Source organism: Empidonax traillii, unplaced genomic scaffold (genome assembly GCF_003031625.1).
Source record: "Empidonax traillii isolate 1590-97213 ecotype Southwest subspecies unplaced genomic scaffold, ASM303162v1 scaffold52:size1600334, whole genome shotgun sequence".
In the NCBI taxonomy this organism is placed as follows: Eukaryota; Metazoa; Chordata; class Aves; order Passeriformes; family Tyrannidae; genus Empidonax; species Empidonax traillii.
In genome coordinates, this window is record NW_020955245.1 from 710,924 (window position 1) to 735,413 (window position 24,490).

Sequence of the window (24,490 nt, forward strand, 5' to 3'; positions counted from 1 at the left end):
CTCAGCCGAGAGCGCTGTCCCTGCTATGTAACAGAGTATTGCTGAGTGTGATCCCAGGATTGCAAGTGTTTCCAGGGTTTTACGACGCCACAGAGCCATGTGCAGGCTCAAGGCAAAGAACAAGAGCCAGGAATCACTGCACAGACTACTAATTCAGTTCAAATACATGGGAACATGTCCAGCACCTCACACTCCCCCCATCCTTCTCTCAGGAAGAATCATGACCCTGGGAAGTGAGAAGCTGCAGAGCTTTGACGGTTTTAAGAGCAAATACCCAGAAGGATTTGCAAAGCAAGCACACATGGAATTGGACCAGCCACATCCAGTGTAGGTAAATGTTACCATCCCTGCTGAACGTTGCTTAGAGTGTCTGACAGCGTAAATAAAACTGGAAAACACTCAGCAATAGAGCAACACAGCTTGGACAGGATTACTTGTTGGGGTTTTTTTTCCACAAGGATCACTTTGATTAAACTCCATTTTAAAGAAACTGAAAGCATTTACCCCTCATCCCCAACCAGCACAAAGCTCTTCCCCCCAAAATACACACAGTTCAGATGGCAGTGAGAGGTTGCCTATGCAGACATTCCTGGGGCAGCACAAACATGGGTCAGGCCATTCCCCTGGGGACACAGCTCCTCCACAGTCACAGGAAAGGGCATCCTGAAGTCGTGTGAAGCAGCACCGGGCATTGCCATGACCAGCAGGGCCAGGCTTCATGAGAGCTGCTCCGCCTGGGGTAAAAGGGGTCCCCCATTTCCAGCCTTGCACCTCCTCCCCTCCCCATGACACGCTGTTAACACCCCTGGAGCAGAGGATTCAACCCCCCAGATGGAGCTCCCCTCACCTTCCTTGAGGGTGCAGTAGTCGATCTTGTACTTGGTTATCTTGCCGTTGCTCAGCTCTGGAGGAAGGGGCAGCCACGTCACACGGATGTCACCAGGGGTCATGCTGGACAGGGACAGCTGAGGGGCAGCACTGGGAACTGGGTGGAATCAACCACGAGAAGTCAGCAAAGAGCAGAGCAAGACCTCAACACATCTCTGCCAGCACAATGAGTTGGCTGGAGGACACTACCTGGTCTTGGCCCTGCCACAGCCACTGGTGACACGGTGTCTGTCCTGGGGGAAACCAACACCCCTGGGAGCATCAGAGGGGTGTCTGGGGAGGGGAGATGGTGGGCTGCTCCACTTCCAGGCTGAGCAGAGCCTGCCCAGCCACACTGCTCCCAGGGGCCCTGGGAACTGCAGACTGGGCAGGCTGGCACACACCAGCTCTCGGCCCGTGCTGCATGTGGAGCACGAAGGAGACACTGAAGGAAATGGCTCACAGATCCAATCTGCAGCCTGGGAATCCTCATTCCCTCAAGAACAACAGCTCTGGCTGCAGGCAGCTTTCCTGCTTTCAACTCAGCCCTTCAGGCTTCAGACACACACACACACACACACACAGGGGACCACGCAGGTCACTGTTGGGAGCATTAAAAGCACATAAAGCACATGAGGTCTGCCAAAATCATCACTGTTTGCCTGTCCTGCAGCCTGTGGAAAGCTGTGCATGTCCTCCTGGCACTCTGCCTCTACTGCTATGTGATAAATGGCAAAATCAACACAAACTACTAGCTTTTAAGGCATCTGACCTCAAGGCTGCTCCCACCCCTACACATTGCAATAGATGTTTCTTCTGAGTTGAAATCAAGTCTGGCCCGGAGTCAAGCCTGGAGCAATATCATGTGAGCTGGGTGAAAGCCTTGAGGAGCTGACTGCAGTTGCCAAAGGATTCCTGTGGGCCCCAGTGTTGTCAGCCAGGTCATTTTCATGCCCTTAATCACCCAAGTGACGATCAGACCAAGGTGCAGGTTTGGGTTTCTAGGAGCTGCTCCTGCCAGGAATATTTTTGAGGCACCACCGCCCATCTAACTCAACGCACCGTCCTCCAGGGTCTGGACAATGATGGAAGAGGATGTCCGGCTGGCTCCGAGCTGGGAATACGCCACCACGTAGAACACATAGTTGGTATTGGGTTCCAGGTCCTTGACTTGCAGCTCAGTGGTGTCATTATTGACAGCAAACTGGTATTCCACGTTATCTGTTCCTGGAGCCAAGGAAACACTGATCAGCAGGTCAGTGAACTGCCAAGACACTCCTACAAAACAATCACTTAACTCACAAGGCCCACAGTGTAAATCCACTTTAAAAATCAATGTATTCTCCAATTCCCCCAGCACCTGCACAAGCCCCACCTCTTATATGAGTCCTTTGAGCAGAAACATCCAATGCCTCAATGTTAACACCTCCATTCTGACTCGAGCTCCATGCTGAGGCAGCTGCAGATACTAGTTTTAATTTCCAGAGGAGCTCTGGCAGCAGTTCAGCAAGAGTATTGGCTTGCTGGCTGTTTGGGAAGACAGACCCCAAGAGACCCAAGTACCTCACTTCAGATTCTGGGTGTGAATAATTTAGCGACTGCCTTTGTACACAGTGTAGCTGGTTAATATCTCCATTAGCAATCACACCCTTTGCATATAAAATCAATGTGTATAAAATCAGTGCCTGGTCCCACTAGAATCCAGACAACTCAGCTTTGTGGACATGTTACTGCCATTCAACAAGTTAGAATATGTCGGCTAATCCGCAGGCACTGCCACAGGCCGGTGCTGACTCCAAAACTCCTCTACCTGCAGTGAAAAGAGCTAAACCAACTGGAATTGCCGGGAAGGAAACTCAACCCGTGCCTCGTGCCTTGTAACGAGGTCACAGGCAGTGACACCCACCCACGGCCCGCTGGTAGTGCAGGGAGAAGCCGATGATCTGCTCGCTGTTGTGCTCCGGGCGCTCCCAGGACACGAGGACCGTGGTGCTGGAGAGGGACACGGCCGACACCTTCTTGGGAGCGCTGGGCAAACCCTCCCTCACGATCACCGAGAGCTTGGCCGTGGCGCAGGCCGTGCCCAGGCTGTTCTCAGCCACGCACTGGTAGTAGCCGGCGTCCTCCAGGCCGATCTGGTTGATGACGAGGCTGCCGCTGCTCTGCACCTTCACGCGCCCGTTGGACAGGATGGGCTCCCCGTTCTTCAGCCAGTGGATGGTGGGGGCTGGCTCCCCCTCCGCCTTGCACACGAACCTGGCCGTGCTGGCTCGGGTGCGGGAGATGGTTTCGGGAGCCTGGGAGATGCTGGGAGTAGCTGGGAGGAGAGAGGGCAAATTAATGCGGGAAGGAGGAGGAAAAGATAGCAGAGCAAATCCCTTCTCCTCCCCACTCGGTGCTATGTTTTATTCAGTAGCAGCTTTGCTTACAAGATAGGATTTGCCAGGCAGACTCTAGAGGCTTAATTTAGACTCTGTCCAAAAGGAAAAATAAATTCTGTATCAATCATGTGCTGCGTTCCCTGATCCTAGGCTGTTCTCCCTGCTGGCTTCCACGATACTGGAAGTTAATTGCTGATAGAGATTTCCATGGGAGAACCCTGGAGAACCAGAATGAGGCATAAAACGGTTCAGTAAATAGAGGGAACTAAACCCCAAATTAAAGAGGTGACACTCCCACTGAGAGCTATCCCAACCCAGGGCCTCCTGGCTCTAACCTGGCTCCCACCTTACCCAGCACAGGCCACAGACATAGTTCCTTGAGGATCTCCTGGGTGTTGGTCCACACAATCCAAAGCTACCTGGTCAGCATTTCTACCTGGTCAGCATTTCTACCTGGTCAGCATTTCTACCTGGAGTGTTTCCCTGCTCTCTACTCACCCAGGACCCGGAGCTCGGCGGCGGCGGTAACGAACTGCCTGGTTTGGGGTTTGTTGGCCCGGCAGACGTACACCCCAGAGTGATGGGGCTGGCTGGAGGGAATGAGGAGATTGGTCCTGCCCAGCACAATCACATCCGTGGAAATGGGCTTTCCATCTGCAGGAAGAAACGTGCACAAACGTGGGAGGGAGCCCCAGGCTGCCCTTTGTGAGGGCTTGTAAACAACGCTAGGATCGCATCTGGGGAGCGGAGAGACCCCCAAATCCCAAACCCCAGCCCAGAGGAGGGTTCCTGCTGGGACACGCCTCAGTGCTTGACAGACAGCTCAAGCCAACACTGACACAAGGTGTAGTTTAGCCTGTAATAGCTGAAGAAGTTCTGTTTTGGATCAGAATAGTCTCTGATGCCTTGGGTGTGCCTGCAGTGAGAGCCCCAGGAACAGTACATTCAAGGGAAGGCCATGCTAACACCTGATTTGGAAAAGCTGCTGGATCTGCCTTGCTGACCCCCATCACAAACACACACACCTCCCCTCACTCATTAATGCAGTGTCAGCAAGAGTGCTGAGTCACTGACAACTCAGGGGTTCCTCCCTCCTCTGCATCCTGGATGGGAACCCAGATTTACTGAACGAGTGTGGGAGACAAAGCCCAGAGCTGGGGACAAGCTGAGGAGAGGCCTGGATGGGAGGGCTGGCACAGGTGGGCAGCCTGGGAAAACCTGCCAATTTGTGCAGTACCTGTGCAATCACCAGACCTTGTTCTTCTCCACCTGCAGCAGCACAACCTCAGCACTGCCTGCCTGTACCTCTCCCAGCTTCAGCTGAGCCTGGATCTCACACAGAAGCAAAAACTCCCCACCTCCACCGCGAGCAGCTGCACCAGCTTAGCACCATCAGCAGGGAATGTGGCTGAGAGCAGACCCTCTGCCCCCTCCCTCCATTTTGGGGGGCTTCACACGGCCTCACAGTTCAGTGGCTGCACGCTCAGGAGGAGACAATCTGCACACCCCGGTTGCACTGGAGCGGTTGGAAAACCTGACTCCAGATGGTAGCAATTAACTGACACCACCAAGGCTGGCAAGAGCCAAACTGGCAAGCTGAAGGTACATCCTTGGTGTTCCCTGCATGACTAATGGTCCAGTAACCCAGCCTGCTCCTTAATGAAGGCTTGGAAAGAAACATGCTTGTATAACACAGAATGACTAGCACTGTTAATCCATCTTTTTTAATTGAAGAGTCCACACCAGGAGGCAGATTGGGACCAAGCAAACACTTGAAATAAAGCATGGAAAGAACTGGTACACCAACCTTTCCCCCCTTCCCACTTGTCTTCCCTCCTTCCAAAAAACTTTCACAATGATAATTAACTCTAATAATATCTACTCTGCTATGGGCATCAGCAGCTCTCAGTAAAGGAGTGAATAAGTGATCAGCATGGGAATGCTGAGCATTTGTAATTGTGAAGTGCACAGGATAAACCAGGAATATTTCTGCCAGAACATTTAATCCTTGCTGATTTGATTTCCAAAGTTGTATCCTCTAAGGTTTTTTTGCTCCTTTTTTTGTAGGGAAGAGGAAATATTTTTATATGCTAAAATCACTGCCTGTGGACAAATCTGGGCTGAAACCCAACCACGATAAATGGTTACAGGGGAGAGGAGTCTTTAATTGTGACCCAGATTTATGAAAATGACTGAGAGCCTTTTCTGGGAGAGAATCAACCTCTGAGCTGAGAAATGTCTTCAGTCAGAGCCTCTGAAACACATCTGATGGACGTGACTCTCAGTGAAGTGACACTGGCATCCTCCTCGTGACTCTGGCTATCAGCCCTGGGTAACATCTGCCATCCCAGCTCACTCGTACACCTCTGACGAGACCTAAGCAGCTCCTCGATCCTTCCACTCAACAAAAACCTCCCTGCAACAGTGTCCCAGTCCCTCCAGGCATTAACAGATCTTATCAAGTCTTATAATGCTGCAAGGTAATACAAGTTATTTCTCCAGTGCAACGGCACATTCTGCAGCATCCCCAGTAACCTCCGAGTCCCTGGAGGAGCGACATTCACCTGACCCCATCTTCATGATCTTCACTGCCCCAGTCCATACAATGAGCAAGGCTAATTTAGATCCAAAGGCATCCAGGAACTAGGACATCATGTATTTCACAGGTCAAACAACTATAAATTGAACGGTGTGCTCTGTAACCTTCAAGATTTAATTAATGATTCCACTTGAGCAAGGACACCCTACACCTACATCATTAGGCACCGACGTAGGGAGCACCCTTCCCGTCCCACAGATTCTTCCACCTGTTGATAGATTTTTAAAATAAAGCAACCACAGGTCCCTCTTGACAACACAAACTCAACCCTGTCCCTCGTACTCACCCTGTCGTATCCAGGAGACAAAAGGGGTGGGATCAGCAGCCGCCATGCACTCCATCACCACGCTCTCCCCGGCCACCACCGTGGTGTTCTCCGGAGCGGCCACGATGGTGACGTCTCCTCCCGCTGGCTGGGAACCTAATGGCAAAAACAAAAGGAAAAGTCTGTCCTTCCAAGTTGTGAAGTCCCCTAGAGAAACAGAGAAGGTAGAGCCCAGGCTCCCTGGCCGTGCTTCCCCGGGCTGTCTCACGTGGGGAAGCGGCTCATGCCCACCTGGAGGAGAAAAGCAGGTCTTGCTTTTACATGGCTACGATATTTTTACTAAAGAAATGAACAATCTGCCCTGCAGATTTACTCTAATCGTGCTGGCCTCAGTAAAAATTAATATCAGGACTTCCCATGGAAAATTAGTAGTTTCAACCCAGCACCTTCATGAACTGTTGCCACGTGGATGTTTGTTCACTAGACAAAAAAAAAACCAACACGCTGCTGTCCTCAGGGCAACACCAACACTTGCCAAGGCATTGGAAAAACTTGGGAAAAATCCAGTAACTTGGTTAAAGAAATCCTAACAGCCAGATGTTGGATGTAAACTGCAGCAAGGAGAGGTCAGGGCTGTGTCCCGGCCTTCACCTGACGGCACAAAGATTGATCAGCCATCACACATCTGGAAGGAGAGAACCCTGAGCAGCTTGTACGTGCACAGACCTACAGCCAGCACTTAAATCAAGCAAGGTTTACAGGAAGGTCTCCAGGCTGCATTGCACAATGTCTTGAGAATGGGATGGGGATATTCTGCTTGAAATGAACCTTCTGCCTGCGTCTGCCCACTGCTGAGCAGAGGTTAAGGGAAGGTTAAGGAAATGCCTTTGCAGCAGCCAAATTTCTGTTGTCAGATGAAAACAACCGGAGCACTCCTGAGCAGACCAGACTGTTCATGACCCTCAACAGTAGCAGCCCTGTTCTTCCAGCTCCCTCAAATACCTCTAACTCTGAGGGACACTTTTGTTGTTGAAGGAAGAAGTAAATGCAGAGGAGTCACGTAGCACCAGGGACTCTTAGGCCTGCAGAGAAAGTTGTTGGCAGCAGGTCTCAAACAAACAAAAGCAGGACCTTTCTGCACAGTACAAACTCTCAGGATGCTCCAGGGTTCAAAAACCAGGAAGTTCAGACAAGTTCACGACAGACACATTTATTGCAACTGTTAAATATGGTCTCACTGCAGTCCCCAGTCCAAAATGTTCCTGACTGGGATACTTTGTCTGACAGGGATCCTGACTGTCAGATGCTGAGGGAGATGTCCAAGGAAAACACCATGTCCTCTCTGCCCAAGTTTTTTTTCATGCTGAACTCCAGCACCTGCTGTGGTCACTTCTGGAGACGGCACTGCTGGACCTCCGGCCTGACCCTCCCTGGCCACTCAGGCAGCATCCAAACAACTCATCTTTTAATTCCTTGTGGATATAAACCAGAGGGGCTTTGGCCTCAGCAGGCAGAGCTGCCTGCATGGCAGGAGGCCACAAAGGGCTGCACTGAATGCGCTGTGCTCAGCCCATCCCCAGGCTCACCGCCACTCACTCCGAGCAGGGCAGTCTTGCCAAAGAATTGGTTCAACGCTGAAATGTTCTCCCAGTCCGTACGTGCGTGAAAGGGATTTCCATCCCCAGGATTACGTGAGCACAGCCAAAAGGAGCAGCAGAATCCCTGAGGCACCAAGGGAGACCGGAGCGAGCAGGAGCCAGTGCTTGTCCAGCAGATGGAAGCAGAGACCAAGGAGCACCCCTGGGTCCTGACCTGGGGCAGTGGCCGGACCACACTGACCTGCGACACCAGCTCTGGGCAAACACCAGCAATAGAGCTGTGCTGGGGCACGGAGGAAGAGCCAGGCCAGTTGTCCTCCCTCCAGTGGAACAAGCACCCTGCACAGAGGGGCTGGGGTGGGCAGGCACACACAGTCTCCTGGGCTGGCCAGGGCTTTGCTCCACCACGTTGTTACCTGCTCCCACCGTTCTGTCCATGGACACTTTGGACACTTGCAGCCTCGCAGCCATCACTCCCAGATGCAGCAGGACAACGTGGGGGACAGCACAGGGACAAGAAGGAAACACATCACAGAAGGATTCTGAGGTCTCACTGATAAACAGATCGAAGTCCTGGGCGCTGTGGTGCCAAGGCTGGGCCTGAGGACTACTGAGACAGAAAATAGGGCTTAATACAAAAACAGGCACGAGAGCTTCCACACCAGGGAGCCAAGCTGAAGGATCAGGGAAATGCAAGGCTCTCTGCACCAGCAGCTTTCAACAAAGCACTAAAATCCACAAGGAATCACTAGTCCTGCATCAGACTGCAGAGCCACGGCAGCTTTTGATGAAAACAAGCAGGGCAGCAGCCAACAACCCACATCCTGGAAGCAGGAATATACATGGTAGGACTTCCAGCCTACCGTGGGAGTGAGATTCTTCACCCAACACCAGCGGCTGCCGTGGACCTGCTGGGCAGGACATGGCTGAAACACGTCTGTGTGCACAAAGCTGCCTTTTTCTGCAGTGCTGGGGGGAAAAAATAAATCTAGAGTGAAAAAATAACACCAGCCAGATGGCAATATATTCCCTGCCAGATTTCCAGGCAGCTTTCTCTACTGAGCTTAGGGCAGAGGAAGAGAGAAAGCTCCTCAAAACCTGAGTTTAACAATCATCTGTTGCATTCAGGTGCTGACTGGTAAAAGCACTTTACAGGTTATAGGAACTCCACCTGAAGGCACTTGTCCTGTAGCACTTGGTCCCTCAGCTGCCTGGTAGTGCTGCCAGTCACCAGGAGAGGGATCTTTACCTCAGTTTAAGCCTTGAAAAGCTATTGGGAAAACATATTAGTCCAGACCTCCCATCTGATTATTCCTGAAATTATATTATAAACCCCAACAGTCCTGCTTGCTTTCCCAGTGCATTCCTGGGCGTGTGCATGGATGAATGCCCCTTACACCGCTTGCACACACAAACACATCTCCCTCCAGCTTTGTATTCCACCCTGGGTCTCTCAGAGCAAGTCCACGAGCCAAGCTCCTCTTTAAACTCATTCCCTTTGGAGTGCATTTTTCCCCTGCCATCCACTGGATATAACAGATCACAGGTCCACGGGCACAAACTTTGGTTTGAGGAGTTCCCAAGAACAGCACTGAGCTCACCCCACGCAGGGGATTCCAACACGCAGCAAAGAGTAAAACCAGCGTGAGGGTTTTTTTTTTTGTCTCTGCTGCCATTAAGACCATTTCAGGTCAAGAGGGAATATTGTCAGAACTAAAGGAAAAAAAAAAAAAAGAGCTCTGCAGTTTCCAAGCCATCTTTCACTGCCTGAACAAAACAGGTCACTGAATGCACCTGCGCCGTGCTGGCCGCTCTGGGGTATTAAAAGCTTTCACAGTGCTGCTATTTAAAACTTGGGCTTTGAGATCTCCCCCCCCACCATTCTCCCAGCTTTGTTTTGCCTCTCCAAGCAGCAGAGCTGCTCCAGGCAAAAGCTCTGCACAGCCCAAGGCAGAGCCCATGGATTCACATCAAAACTCGCCATCACTGATGGCCTTCGTGGAATTTTTGCCCTTCTGAATAGGAGGGATCGATTTCATCCTCTTTTACTGAAATAAACCTATCTATGGGGTGCCAGGAATAGCTCTGGGGTGACTGGGAGTGTTGCACAGGACTGAGGGAAATCCTCTGGGCACTGAAAATTAGAGAAAGAGGCTCTTTTCCTGCACACACTTGTGTCTGCACAGGGAGACACCAGAGGTGCTACCACAGAACAAGAGACTCACTGATCATCTGCAGAAATATTTCAGAATATTCCCCTCAGTTTTACTGAGTGACTCACTACAGAGCACTTCTCAGTTGCCTGTCATGAGACAGGCGGGTCAGGCCAAATTTGGGTGCTCCATTCCCTCCGTTCCCTCGCTCTCACGGGCACCTCTCAGTGCCTGGAGCTGGGCTCAGGGCAGGCACAGAGGAAATACAACAAATCACTTATGATCGTGTTATAACAGCAAAAGGAGGTGGGGAAGGGAGCACAGGGAACCTGGAGCCAGCGAGGGAGCGAGCCAGACAGATCTCAGCTCACAGACCTCCCGCCTGACCTCCACAAATCCAATCTGCGTCGTTTCACAGCGAAGGGGAACGATGAGCAGGGATGTCAACGGGGAGCTGCCTGGGACAGAGCTCAGAATGTTTATTTGAGGTCGTGGCTTGAGTTATAACATACATCAGTGATTTCCAACTCCAAGAGTTCATAACTTGGCTCTGCCTCTAATGCATCCATAATTCAAGAGCGATCCTCTCCCGCCTCCCTGCTCTTGTCAGTGCAGAGCATCAGCGAAGAATTCAGGCAGTGCAACAGGAGGGAAATGCTTTTTGTTCAGCCAATTTGTGATGGTCGTTTGCAGTGACAAGAGGATGACTTCTCAGATGGGAACTAACACCTCTCTGCCGACTCCATAAACACCCTGCCTCGCTAAAAGTGCTGGAAGGTCAAACATGACTTGCATGGCGACACATTCAGCTCTCAGCTGTCAGCAGGTCAAGATTTGGAGATATCCAACAATCAAGCAACAATCTCTGTTCTGCGAACTTTCTCACCCTCTCTGGAGGAGGAGCATGAAACCTTATTCATCCCTGCGAGCCTCCTCCGGGAATAGATCCTAGCACCGAGCAGCTGTTCATTAGAGAAAGTCAATGCTGTCATTGCTGTTATTCTGCAGACAATAAAGGAGCAAATTACCCATTGCAAACCGCACACCTTCAAAAATGCAGGCGCTGTGTTTGCAGAGCGTGTCCTGCTCCCACTCCCGAGCTCTCTCCCTTTTCTGGGATAACTCACAGACCTGCTGGACTGTTCAGCAAGAAAGCTGGTACAGCCATGGAAGAGAAAAACATCCTCCAGACCTGCCTTCCTCCTCCCTTTACACTGTCCTGGAAATTTATCTATAATTTATTTCTACTTCTGGGCTAGACCCAGGACAGGAGATAATTAGCAAGTAAAATCTCTAGGCAGGACACTTGCCCAGTTGTATCTGAACACTACAGAATATCTGCTTTGGGGGCAATATAAACCATGTCAGATCTCACACCTGAGCACTCCTAGCAACAGGCATTTCTTCTTTTTGAACTGTTCTCACCTGCACACAGCAAGGCACAGCTTTGCAGACAGGAAAGCAAAGCACCCAAGAGAGGACTGGCACCAGGGATTCTTCATAAGTGACTGCAGGTGAGTGCTGTCCTTCTGACACCCTAAATCAGGCCTCCCCAAAGTATCACAAGTCAAACACTGCCTCCTTTCCTCCCCAAACACAGCTCTTGCAGGCATATATCCTTTCCAAAATTTACCTTTTCCTTTTTTGTTTTTTTTCCCCACCTTTGCTATACCAGTGCCTGGGGCAGTTTGGATCCAAGTTCTGTTTTCCTGACACTGAAGGGGAGGGGCGACTTTAAGTTACAAGATTATGGACTCAATTCCCCAAACAACTGGCTCTTCTTGGATGGTTCTCAGCCTTGAAAACCAGAGCAGAAACTCCAGCATGGACACTGTTACTGGCATAGCAGGTTATTTCTGCCCAATAATACCTATGAGCTCAGTAAATCAGTTTTGTATTGTCTTTTTACCTCACATCTTCCAAAGAGTTTGTAAGCAGTTACGCATTTGCCAGTGCAAACACTGAACTGAAAAGCTGAACAGGGAAGAATTTATCTCCATGTTTTGGAACAGGGACAGAGTCTCTCTTCCTCCTTACCAAGCTGTTGCTGCAGCAGTGCAGTGGTGTATCCTGTTTAAAGCAGCACACAAAGAAACATGAATAAATGATTAAAACACAGAAGTTCAGTCACTTTCTCAGTGCTATTAAGAGACCTCCACATGCAGCACTCGTATCTCAAAGCACTGTCAAAAACCCCCCCAACCAAGAAGTCAGCAAACACATCCCAAAATATATGGTCCAACCTATGCTTCACAAAACCTGCTCCTCTCATGTTTGCATAAACATGCAAAATGGAGAAATGAATACATTAAAGACACTCCTATGACTAAAAAAAGGTATGGAGACAGATTAATGAGTTTGGATGAGGAGTGTCTATGTACTGCTTGGACACGCTCCTCAGGCCAGCACCTGCCACAGCTTCTGGGGTCTCTCCACGAGCGTGGCGGGAGAAGCTGCTCTAGGAATGGCTTCTCTCTTGGCTGGAGAAAACAGCCTGTTCAACATTTTCCCCAGCTCCACGCCCTGTGTCTGGGAGCCCTGGGAGCACACGGATCTCAGCCCAGACAGGCAGAGGGGCCATCAGGCAGTCCTCTTTCATTCCTCTCCATTTCGTTATACAGCTGACAGATTTCAGCTCGGAAATTAAATCCTTTAATGTACTGGCTCAGCCACAAGCTGACACCCTGAACTCTCTGTAACCAGAAGCCCAGGAAGAGGCTGAGCAATGGCAGGTTTCCAGGAACGGTCTTGGATTTTTAGGGGGGCTCTTCCCCCACCCCCCAAACCCCTGATCCCCTCAGGCTACGGAGTTTTGCACGTCCAGGGCTCCTTTAGCTCTGCTGCAGAGCAGTCGGGATGTGCTTTGCCCCCCACTCCAGCTCCTGTAAAGCTGTCAACATTGGCTCTCTGTTTGCGTACACGCATTTGGAACTGCTCTTCACCACGCCAAGAGGGCCGGGAGCCAGCCAGACTGCAGGAGGAATTCCTGCTCGCTTCCCCAGAGCGCTTGGAAGCGCCTCCATTTGTGCCGCCCCGATCGGAGCCAGGCAAAATAAACAGGAGGGGCCACGCCGGCCCTGCAGCCCCACTGCACACAGGGCTGCTGAGAACCTGGGTCCTGCCACAGCCCCACTGAGAACCAGGCACCCCTGGGTCCTGCCACAGCCCAAGTCGGCCAAAGGGCTGGAGAATCCTTGGAAGCCTGAAGATACATCATGGAGAGTTTGCAGGAGGAGCGGACCATGAGCTGGAGGGTGGCAGAGGCAACAGGAAACCCAAACTAAGGGCACAGTGGACGCTGAGACCTACCTGAAGGACAGTGTTGGAGCAGCACTGATAATGTCACCATTTTAGATAATAACTACTAATTAACAAGCATTTCCTGGCACATTTTCACAGACCTTAGTGCAAACAAACTGCTCATAATAAAGTCACTCAGTGTAGAGTGGGAGAGATCAGGTGAGCAAGAAAGGGAAGTGAAGAAAAAAGCAGAGGTATCTCAGTGTCTCTCCAGTCTGAAGAACAGCAGAGCAGTCTCCCTGCCCTAACCCTGAGACCCAGACAGCTTATGTTACTCAAGCTGAGCCCTTAAAGCACTGCAAGCCCCAGCCATTCCCAAGCAGCTGCCAGAAACAGTCTAGAAAAACAAGGGCTGCAAGAGGCTGCTTTGCAAAGTTACCACCACAACAGGAACCTCCACAGTACAGCAGGAATGTCCCATGGCTGACAACCAGCCGGGATGATGTCCCAGATTCCCAGCAGGGCCAGGTTCAACAGAAAGTCTCCCCTGGTCTCTGCCACTAACTCACTGTGCTGCTCTGGGCACATCTCAGCATCTCTGTGACTCCATCTGCTCAGGGTTCATAGCACAGCTTTTCACAGAAGTGAAGATGCAAAAGGAATAGCCAGAGAAGACTGGTCAGAGAAGACACTTAACAAAAGCCACAGCATCAGTGCTTTAAATACAGACACTCCTCCAAATCATCAAACACCAACTGGCCCTGAGGACATAAACTTGCCAGCCTCTGGTATTCAGTGGGAACATCCTCCTGTCTTTTTTAACCATCATTACACCAGCTCTTTGTCGTTTTCCTAGGCCAGCACATCACCTTCCAGGGTGATGCAGGAGAAATCTCCAAGGAAAAAAGCTGTAAGGTGTCTTTTTTGTTACCTCTTACACAGAAATGAAATGGGGACATGGTCAACAAGACCCATCTGGCTCACAAGTCACCCTGAAACTCCTCCATCCTCACCTTCCCTCAGTGACCAGAGCCATTTCACTCCAGTCACTTCCTGCTTGTGCTCTGAGGCTGATGTTTCCCAGGGGCTGACACCTATTTCATCAGATCTATTTGCAATTCAGATTTATTTGCAACATCAGATCCATTTGCAATTCACACACATCCAGTGACAGCAGAGAGGGACCAGGCTGGAGGCCCCTGGACCGTGCAGGAGGGCACAACCTGCTTCCCTTGTGACCACAGCTCCTCCCCACTCCCTCTGCCAGAGGTGGCCCCTCACCATGATGGCCCCTGCCAGGCACAGCTTTGAAAAGAGGAATATTTTGGGAAGGCACCTCGTGGTGGGGTGTCCCTGGTGCCAGGTACACAGAATGCTTCCCACAAGCTACGCTGTGAACACACAACAGGCTGGGAGCCCACAGTAACACAGTCTGGCAGCAAACAGAGACTGCCAACTTGGAAGGCAGAACTAAAAGCAGATGGATGCATCTGCATTCACTCAGGACAATGCAAATCTGTTTTTCTAGGAAAAGTCTGGAAGAAAAGCTGGCTTTCCATGGGGAAAGATCATTACTGATATCCACAGATTCTGTCAAGGCCCTTCAGCTGGACACTTTTTGAGTGCCACAGAGAGCCCTGATCTCTCTAAGGTTGTGCCTGAAGACACAGAGTCTTCCTTATCCCATCCTTCCCCTCTTCCTGCCTCCCATTCTCATCCACAATCCACGTGGCATTGCCCCTTGGCTGCACTGGACACAGAGCTGGGCAAGAACATCTCTCAGTAACTGAAGGCAAACTCCCAGCTGTGTTCTGAGTGATCCCTGGCATCCAAGATATCCAAGCCAGGGCTCAGAGAGCAGCACAGCTCAGCTCCTCACTCAGCCTCTCCCGTGACCTGGGCCCACTCACCCCCTTCCTGCTCCTCAGCACCACCAGGTCTGTAGACACTGGAGGGTCGTGGAAACAGGGACAAGGCTGCTCCATGTGTCTGTCCCATGCCTAAAGCAACAGCACTTTGCTGTGCCCCCAGACACTTCCAGCACCCTCACTCCAGCTGTTGGATGCTGTCAGTGCCGCAGGGCACCGCTAGCCCTTGACCTCAGAGAGATACTGAGGCGCTGCTGTAACACCAGCCATTAATAATTAACAGGTGTCATCAGGAGCCCAACCACATCAACCTTCCTGTCCCACAGCCCACTGCAAGCTGCTGACCTAATTATGGTCTCTGTTCTTAGCCCCCTTCCAGCCCCACCACACAGGCACAGCCTGTCCCACACCCTCCAGGACAGGCCAGGTGTGATCCCTGCAGTGCAGATGTGTTGATGCACCACAGGACAGCACCACCACCCAAAGACTCTCCAAGGACAGCTGAATGGAGCCTGCCGCTTAAACCCCGCTTCAGTCTGAGCCTTACCAAACACCAGCTCGCATTCCAGTAAGCCTCAAAAGCATAAAGGACCTGAATTAGTAAGAGAGGCACATGGAGAACACCGGAGGACCACAAACCACCCCTAAATCCAGCCACCCCTACTCTTCAGGAGTTGGAGGCAGAGCTGCCTGTAACACAGACCTGGCCACATCTGACAGCTCCTGCTAATGCTGCATGTGGAGGGGACCAGTTTCCCCTCAGGACCTGGGAACAGCTCACCTATTCCCAGCCGCACATCCCTTGTTCTGCTCTATTATCCCTGACACCTCTGTTGCCACTCACTCCAGTGCCACTCGGGCTACGCTGTTGTGCTTAATGGGAGGTGAGGGCTCTGCAGTTTGTATCAAACCCTCTGTCACTGCAGGCTGCTGGAGCTGTCAGGAGTGTGGCATATCAGAGCCCCACCGAACTTCACAGACAGCTGAGCTGGAACTCCCCCTTGGGCTCCCAGAACAGGCTGCTGACACTTGAGCTCCGAGCAGCTTTCCCTCGGTGATGTGAGGGGTGGGATCCATGCCGGCCTCCTACAAATCCCAGCCAAGCAGAGCTGTGTGTTTGGTGGGTGCCTGATGCACATCTGCACCAGCCCTTCACAAGTTTCACCCAAAATCTGTGGTTCCAACCCTGTTCTGGGGGTGCTTGAAATCACCAGCATTACCGGGCTCAGCAAAAGGGAGACAGAGTGAAAGTTTACAGCTCATGTTGGGCAAAAGGGCACTTTTAGCTTTAATGATCTATTTATTAAGATAGAAATGCCATGTGTCTCCTCTGAATCCACACTTACCATGGCTTGCTTAGCACCTTCTGCCACAGACAGGATCAAGAGCATTTTACAGAATCCATCACATGCATTATGCAAGCAGCTTCAGCTACCTGCTTCCCAGGAAACCCGACCTGTGAACCACACGTAAACAGAGTCCTCATGGCTGAGCTTTGGGGATGTCAAGTGCAGAGCAGTTCCCTGCTTAACTGCTAGTGAAGTGAGTGAGAGACCAGAGGACAAAGAAAAACAGGATGCTAAAAGGAGAGAGAGGAAAGTAGACAGGTCTGTGCCCAGCAGAAGAGGCGCAGGGAACAGGAACGTGGCAATGGCAGGCTGGAACTGGGGTGTTTCCTTCTCCATCGCTTGATGATTATGCCAACAACTCAACTGCAGCTGCCTCATCCCACCCCGTGCTTTCTCTCCCTACACATTCCCATGCCTCTTGCCTCCCAGCAGCAGTGTCCATGCCCACCAACAGCTGTGGATAGCTGTGTCCCCACAGCATTGCAGGGCCCTGCTGTCTCCGCCATACGGGTTCCTGCCGGAGGAAGACCACCCCTGACCAGGTGGGACCTTGGGTAACTCTGCCCTTCTCCACCAAGAGCAGCACACATGGGATCAACGCCCAGCAGTGCTGAGGGAGGTCACAGCAGAGCAGCACTGACCCCATTGCAATCTTCCCTGTCCCCTGCCTGCGCGGTACCTGTGATGGCAGCCGTGAGGGGAGCCCAGCACGTGGTGCCAGGGCTCAGGCTGAGCGCCAAGGCAGCATCCAGCACGTCATTCGCACATGCAGGGACTGCAAATCCACTTGTGGTAACAGCACGTCTGTTTGCGCGAGGTGGTGGCCAACTGCGAGTGTTGCTCACTTCATCACCACCTTCCCCTCCATCCCCAGAGCTCAGCTGTGTTTTCCTGCAGCCCTTTGGAGCAGGAACCACCAAGGCTCTCCCTGGGTTCCTGCAACCCGCTGCAATGCAAGCACCAAAAGAACAAAAAAAAAAAAAAAAAAAAAAAAAAAAAAAAACCTGAAGGTGTTTTGCTGCCTCCAAGCTCTGTCCCTGTTACCGTATTTCATACACATATTTGGCTGAAAAATCCATTTCCTGGGACACTGCTGCAGCGAGCTGCTACAACTGTCAGCGTAAATGATGTTCTGCCAACGGCAATCTCGCGGTGTCATCTCTAATAACACGGCACTAAATCCCAGCTCACGGGGGACGTGCTCAGCTGCTGCGAGAGACTCCTCGGTGGCTCAGCCCAGACCCCCACCCATCACCCCGCTCTGTCCTCCCGTCCCTGCATTACTGCAGCACCGGGAGAGGATCACCTGGAGCAGCACTGCACAGACATCACCCCTGACAGAGGTTCTGTCGGTGCTGGGGGAAGGCTGTTGCACGTTCTGCTTCTTGCCAGCCTTGTCTGAGGCAAAGGCTTTTCCCCATATGGGTAACAGCAGTCACGGCCACCCCATGCACACGGACCAGGAACAGGGGGCAGAGGGCAGGAGGAACAGAAATCCCACATCCACACTGAGGTCCATGTCTGCACATCCCTCTGCATGTGCCCCTCAAAGCCCTCTGGCATCAAATGCCCGTAATCGCTCTCCAGAATGACCCACTCCTTCCAAAAGGGCAAATCCAAGGCTATTTATTACATTATCCCTATTTACAGAAAGTAAAGTGTTGAGGAACTGATTCTCCTCTGCAGCCTGACAACAGAGAGGGAAGTAGACCCTCTTTGATGGACCACACTTTGATGACTCCTCTGCAATAACCAGTCAATATGAAAAGACGCAAACACCTGAGATCTACAGGAAGGAGCTGTGGGGTTGGGATCTCAAAATGGATGGTCTTGTTTGAATGTCTTGTCCTTCTCTCACCCCAATGGGAGAAAACTCTATTAGATTCTAAAATTACCAAGATCCTCAACTTTCTTTAGGTCACTTAGGGGACACCACACTGTTTATACATACTGAAAGAGATTAAAAACCAAGGAGGAACAAGAATTTTGTCAAGACTAACAACACTGTGCAACCACAACTAATAGGAGGAAAGTGAAGTTTAGCTTCACAATGGAGAAGAAAGATCCCAGTATTTACTCAGTGGGGAAGATGCAATGGGAGTTAAGGGGGGTCCCACTCCTTCTGTCATTTAAATCAGAAGGGATGAAGTCCTTGCAACAATCTACTGTTCCAGTAGAAGCGCAGCTTCTGACTGTTATTTGTGCCCCATTGTGCCAGCGGTGGGCAAACACACAGCAAGAGGGAGCCCCTGCTCCCATGAAAACACAGAGAGAAAGCCTGTGCATGACATGGAGGGGAAAAGTGAAGTGACAGGTAAAGTGAGCTGCTGAGACCACACGTCATGTTCTCCAAGCCCTTCTGCTACTCCTCTTTGAGAGCTGCTTTATGAAGCGTGGCAACACTTCCCTGTGCATGTCAGGGACCTGGCAACACGACCAGGACACACAGGGAATTAGCTCTTTTTACACCAGTTCAGAGCAGGGCTCCAGAGCCTGCTTCCAGAAAAAGGAGCTACAAGAAACAGCCGACCCCAGGGAAAGGCAGCACGCACATCCAGAGCCTGGGAAAAGCATCCTACAGGCAGCTCCTAATGCCCTTTTTGGCAGAGGGGGCTGCAGTGGTCATTCATCACCTGTCCAGGTGTGGGGTGAAGGGACGGAGCTGCCAGATGTGTTCGGCACTGCGTCCACTGGGGAGCAGTGCAGATCCAAGGGGAAAATCCAGGCTCTCCCTATTTGGACAGCAGGCCTGCCTGACTGTATCCTGCTGTCCCGTCTGCTCTCTCTTCCCTTCCAGCTTCCCCAGGGAAGGTCTGGAAATTTGCACCATGAAGTCTGCACAGTCGAAACATCTGCAGCGCCGCCGCTCCCTGCCCTGCCTGGGGAAGGCCAGCCTGGACACACAGCACAGCTGGAATTCCCCCCAGGATGGGGGAGGTCACACTGTCCAGGGAAACAACACTTTGGGGGATTTTGCAGATAATGACAGAAGGAGGTATCATGCTAATTGCTGCCTTTACTGGGAAAAGGCCTTTGATAAGGGAGATGGAACAATTCCCAGCCATCACACTGGGAAGGGATGGGGGGGAGGAACAGGACAACTGGGCAAAAGAGTTACAGGGAAACAGATTCTTTTGCCGTGCACAGCCTGTTCAAATCAGCCCTGTCTGGCAGGGGAAGGGGCACGAACACGAGATGTTCCCAGGCCTGAGTGCTGGAAGCGTTTGCATTATTACCAGCAAGACCCCAAAATCTGCCCCGAGCACAGACTGGATCATCATCACACAGCACTGCCAGTGCTGCCAGCGGGACAACAAAGCAGAGGACAGCTGGTAAGGAGACACGAGGTCCCACTGCACAAATCTTTTCCAGGGCCCTGGGCAGTGCAGCAGGAATTAAAGGCTGGACTGTCATCTTACCTTGGCACAAAGGACTCCCCAGCCATCAGCAGGGGAGGGGAATAGTTTAGCTGCTCCTGCCTGAAGACACATAGGAGTTTGGTCCCTGATATTTCCAAACAAGCAACTCAAGCAACACTAAACAGCTGTAATTTCAGGCTATTGTTCTTTTGTTGTTTGTTTTTCAGTTTGTTTTGCGTTTTTCCTGGAATTCTTTGTTTGTTTTGGTTTAGTTTTGTTTTTTCACAACTGGCAAAGGATTTCTGCCTGACCACATCACTCTAACTACTATCAGCTGCTTCTGAACAGGGAGGAAAAGACTCCTCAAGCCAGTCCAGGCATCCAAAAATGTGCCTGTGATGGTGAAGTGATGAAACAAAAAAGGATCAATACCATGCCAGTCACTGGTGGAGGAGTTTGCAGCCTGCACAGGTCACTGCAGTTTCCCATCTGTCTTGGAGATACTTCTCCCCAATTATAAAAAACCCCAGAGATTTAACAGGCATGTTTTTCATCACTATCAGCTCAATCTGGTGAAAAACTCAACCTCGCATATTTGTTTTAGCAGCCAGCGGGTGGTGTGGTGCTGCAGAAGAGAGATTTGGGTGAGAACTCCAGGCAGAAATCTGCTCGGGCCGGCTGGTGCTCCAGAAGGAACGCTTCCCATTTAACCTCTTCCACTGCCTCCATTTGCAAAGCAGATTAAACATTGCAGAGCTACAAGATGCAATTATGCAGAACGAGCTATGATGCCAAGGACAGCGAATTCACCTTTGCAGCTCGATCGATATCAGTTATCGATGGCAAAGCAGGCCCAACACGGGAGCTGCCTCTGGAGTGTGGAACTGCCCACGGGAAGCGCTCCCCTCAGCTCTGAGCTTCATTAAACACACAGAGGATCTGGCAGGGGCTGGCAATTAGATACAGAGCATTCAACCGTTCATGAATTCACCGCAGATTCCTCCCAGATTACCTCCACGACACAATCCATTGATCAGAGGTGTGTTCTCAGGCTCCACAGTTAATTACACTCCCTGCTGATGGATGAACAGCAAAGCCATCGCTGTGAGAATACACTGGGAGCAGAATGCCAAGCAACACAATCCTAAACAAAGACAAAAGGGGCTGGGAAGGGTTTCGGAGCTTTCAAGGTTAAAGCTGCCTGCAAAACACACCAGGGTCAGCATGAACAGGGGACAGACCTGGCAGGGGGGCAGAGTCCCAAGAGAAGGGACAGCTCAGCCACAGTCCCAGCCCTGGAGAGCTTGTCCACTCGCAGAATGGGGATTATACGATGCTGGGGAGGCAGCCAGGAGTGCTGGGAAGGACGCCGGAGTCTGGAGACCCCCACTGCACTCCTGATCTCAGCTACGTTCTCATGTCCGGACTTGCCCACTGCACTCTTGTTTACAAAGAAAAATGCACTCAGAGTCTGAGGCCCAGACTGGGGGGCGAAGGACAGCTCCCACCCAAAGCCTTGCTCCAAAGGCCTGTGTCACCAGAGGAAATCCAGCTGAGGCCATTCCCAAATACCACACAAAGATCTCTGCAGCCTCCCCAGCACTCAGCAAAGAGCCAGAGATATGGACACAGAATGCAACTCGGATGTCACTGTGCTCAAACCCCTCTGGACTGTGCTGGGCAACCCAGACAGACAGTCCTGCCAACTACTCCAGCCTCCAACTCCCTCTCTTGCTCACTTGAGAAGCACCTTCCTCTGTCCGTGCCAGCCTTTGCTTGTCTTGCCATCCAAGGCCACTGGAGATGAGTTTGCAGCAATGCTGCACTCCCCTAAGGTGCAGACAGGTACCTGGCAGCCCTGTGCCCAGCCCAGCAGGCCCCTGGCAGCTCCTCACCTTTCACCACGCTCAGGGTGGCCTCGTTGCTGTAGCGCTTTCGGGCGGCGTTGGTGGCCACGCAGTGATAAACCCCGGCATCGCTCTCCTGCACATCCACGATCTGGAGGACACCGTTGGGAAGAGTTATAAACCTGAGTGAGCAAAAGGGAGAGTGTGAGACAGGCTGTGCCTTATCCAAGCTATTCGTCCCTCAAAGCCCTTTTGTCCCTTCCTTTCCCCCTGCAGATGTCTCGTGTGTCTTGGTAAATGGGCAGAATGGGCTCAAGGAACCTCTGAGCAATCCAACCTGTGGTTCTTCAAAAGCAGCAGATACAGACCTATCCATCACCTTGGAGTCTTCACAATCCAGAATCTGCTTTTGAGACCAAGCTGAGAGGGCTTGGCTGACACAAACCATCTGACAGTACAAACCAACTCCATGCACACACACACACACATATCTACGTACACACTTGTAATGTCTCCAAGCACACAGGTGCTTGAACACACACCACAGCCAGTTTCAGCACTTGCTTTTCACAAAGATTTGGTTGCCAGAGAAAAAAAAAAAAAACACATTGCAAAGAAGTCTGAACATCATCCTTTTCCTGCTGCATGAAGGACCAACTGATACACGGCTGCACCTTCATGGGCCAAAGCAGCCGGGACACAGCCATCTGAACCTGCACCATTCCTGGGCTGTAGCGATTCCTTTCCTTCTTCCACAAGTTTCAGGCACTTCCACAACCTGACAAACTTACAGCTGGGCATTCAGAGTCCCCCCATTTGCCCATGGGGTGCTACTGGGCAACACTTCCACAGAGTGAAATGGCTACAAGGCTCGTGACACGAACACAGTCCTTGCTGCATTACGCTGAACAAAGCTGATGATTAGCAATTAGCATAAAAGTAGGAGCTGGCTGTCAGCATCTCCATTTTCTGCCTGGATTCCTAGATGGCAGCCTCTTTATTCTTGAACGCAAGGCGCAAAGCCTACGTGATCCTTTTTAATTATATATGAGATCCATTTTTAATTGCGAGTCTCTATATAAACAGAGCTGCTGAGGTTTGACAGGCAGCTCTGGGTTATCAGTCTTCATTATGAAGAGGACACATTCAAAGGCAATTGCTGAGGGGAGGGACAGCAGCTACTCCACGGGAACGGCACAAAGACAAGTTAAAACCACGAATGCCAGTCCTGCCATCCACAAAGATCACGGTAAGTAAAACTGAGGTTCTCCAGGTGCTGAGATAGCTGGAGTGCCATGAACGAGGGTCATGGAGCCAGGAGGACCTTAACAGATCACTCATCCTGTGTTCAAACCGCGGTCCCCAATCACACACCTGCTCCTGCAAACATTTTTTCCTAAATCTGCAGTAATGGAAACCACCTCCCTGACCCTAAGCACTCTGTTCCAGAGGCAAATGTCCCTGCTACAAGTCTAGCATCAATCCTGGACCTCAGCTGCTGCGGTTGAGCTCATCACATCTCATCCTCAAGAGCTACCAGAGCTCCTCCAGTGACCACTGTGCCTCTACTGGCCCAATCCTGCAGCCTGATTCACGGACACAGAGCGGCTGAACCTTCCCCCGTACACAAACCCAATTCCTTGCACCCCTAAAGCCACGATCCCGCTACTTACAAAGACACTTTGCTCAGGAGCAAGCTCCAGAGACCTCAGAGGAGGTGGTACCCAAAAGCCCTCATCAGGATGCCTCATCAGGACTCGGGAGAAAGATGACAAATATTTGCATCCCCTCGGCTCCGCGGAGGGAAAGCCTCCCACTGCGATAATATTTATTTTTGTCGTGCATCTGCTATTTGAGTCTGTAATTAATATCAACATATTTCAAACACCAGGCAAGGCATCTCCCAGCCACAAAAAGACACTCCAATTATGTATCACAGACTCAACGAGGCTGGGAAGGACCTCTGGAAATCGCCTGTGGCTTTTCTCTTCTCAGACCGGGGTCAGAACCGTGTCCACAGTCGTGCCCAACACTCTCAGCTTCTCTTGAGGGCAGAAAACGAGGCACTGTGTTTCTAAAGTGAGCAGGAGCTGGAGACAAGGGGGATGAGTGGGAAGACTCCATCAACACAGAGTTTAACACGGTCCCTTCAGCAAGGCAAGCGGTAGAGATCTGTTTGATGCAGCACATCCTGCTGGGAAAGCATGGCAGAGGTAAGGATCGCTCTGCTGGGGAAGCAAGGAGGGAAGAAAGGCAGGATTTCTCTATCCACCATTTCTCCCAGCTGCTCACAAAGCCTCCAGCTCTTCAGGGTCCCAGCAGCCCTGAACCAGAAGCCTCCAGGCAGCCTGCAAGGGCACTTGCTCCATCCCCAGGCTCCCCGTGAGGAAGTTTCCCCGATGACTCAGAGCAGACAGTTGGCGAGGGCTTTTCTTCCACGCCAAGGGCAGAGCTTTCTGTCTGCTCACCTTCGCTGTGGATCAAGCAGAAAACAAAAACCAAAGGACAGACAGACACGCTGGACCCTTGGCAGTCCCAGGTGTTGTGCTGTTGACAGCTGCAGTGTCAGGATCTCACAGGAGCCTGCCTTGAAGGGCAGTGAAAGGCAAGTGCTCCACCGGGCGCAGGTTGAAGGGCAGCACACTCAGAGCAGGGCACAACTACCATGGACACAGAGCAACAGCAACAGGGCACACACGGGGAGCTGTTCCCCTCCCTGAGAGCACAGAGGGGCTCACAGCTGCTCACCAGGGCAGTGCTCAGGACCTGAAATCAAGCACCGCTTCCTCGTGTCCAAAACCTGCAACCCCACAGCTCAGAGAATGTTCCAGCATTAACAGCCCAATTCCCTCTCTTATGTTCTCCCCAGTAAGCTGCCAGCACAGCCTTCCTGCAGCCTTTGGAAGGTGTCCAGAGCAGACCAAAGCACCAATCCTCAGGGCAGTGAGGAACCTGCAGCTCTGC

The 24,490-nt window shown here is 51.5% G+C and overlaps 1 protein-coding gene across 3 annotated transcripts in view; it reads right to left on the reverse strand.

The window, feature by feature from the left end:
* The window catches only part of IGDCC4 (immunoglobulin superfamily DCC subclass member 4), an 87,161-nt gene that overhangs the window by 23,566 nt on the left and 39,105 nt on the right, over positions 1-24,490 (reverse strand). For all 3 annotated transcript variants that reach the window (XM_027879216.1, XM_027879215.1, XM_027879217.1), the window contains exons 4-9: positions 21,575-21,708; positions 6,134-6,268; positions 3,747-3,902; positions 2,774-3,184; positions 1,930-2,094; positions 848-985 (exon numbers count right to left, since the gene is read on the reverse strand). In XM_027879216.1, coding sequence (XP_027735017.1) covers positions 848-985; positions 1,930-2,094; positions 2,774-3,184; positions 3,747-3,902; positions 6,134-6,268; positions 21,575-21,708 — 1,139 coding nt within the window. The remainder of the gene's footprint in view (positions 1-847; positions 986-1,929; positions 2,095-2,773; positions 3,185-3,746; positions 3,903-6,133; positions 6,269-21,574; positions 21,709-24,490) is intronic.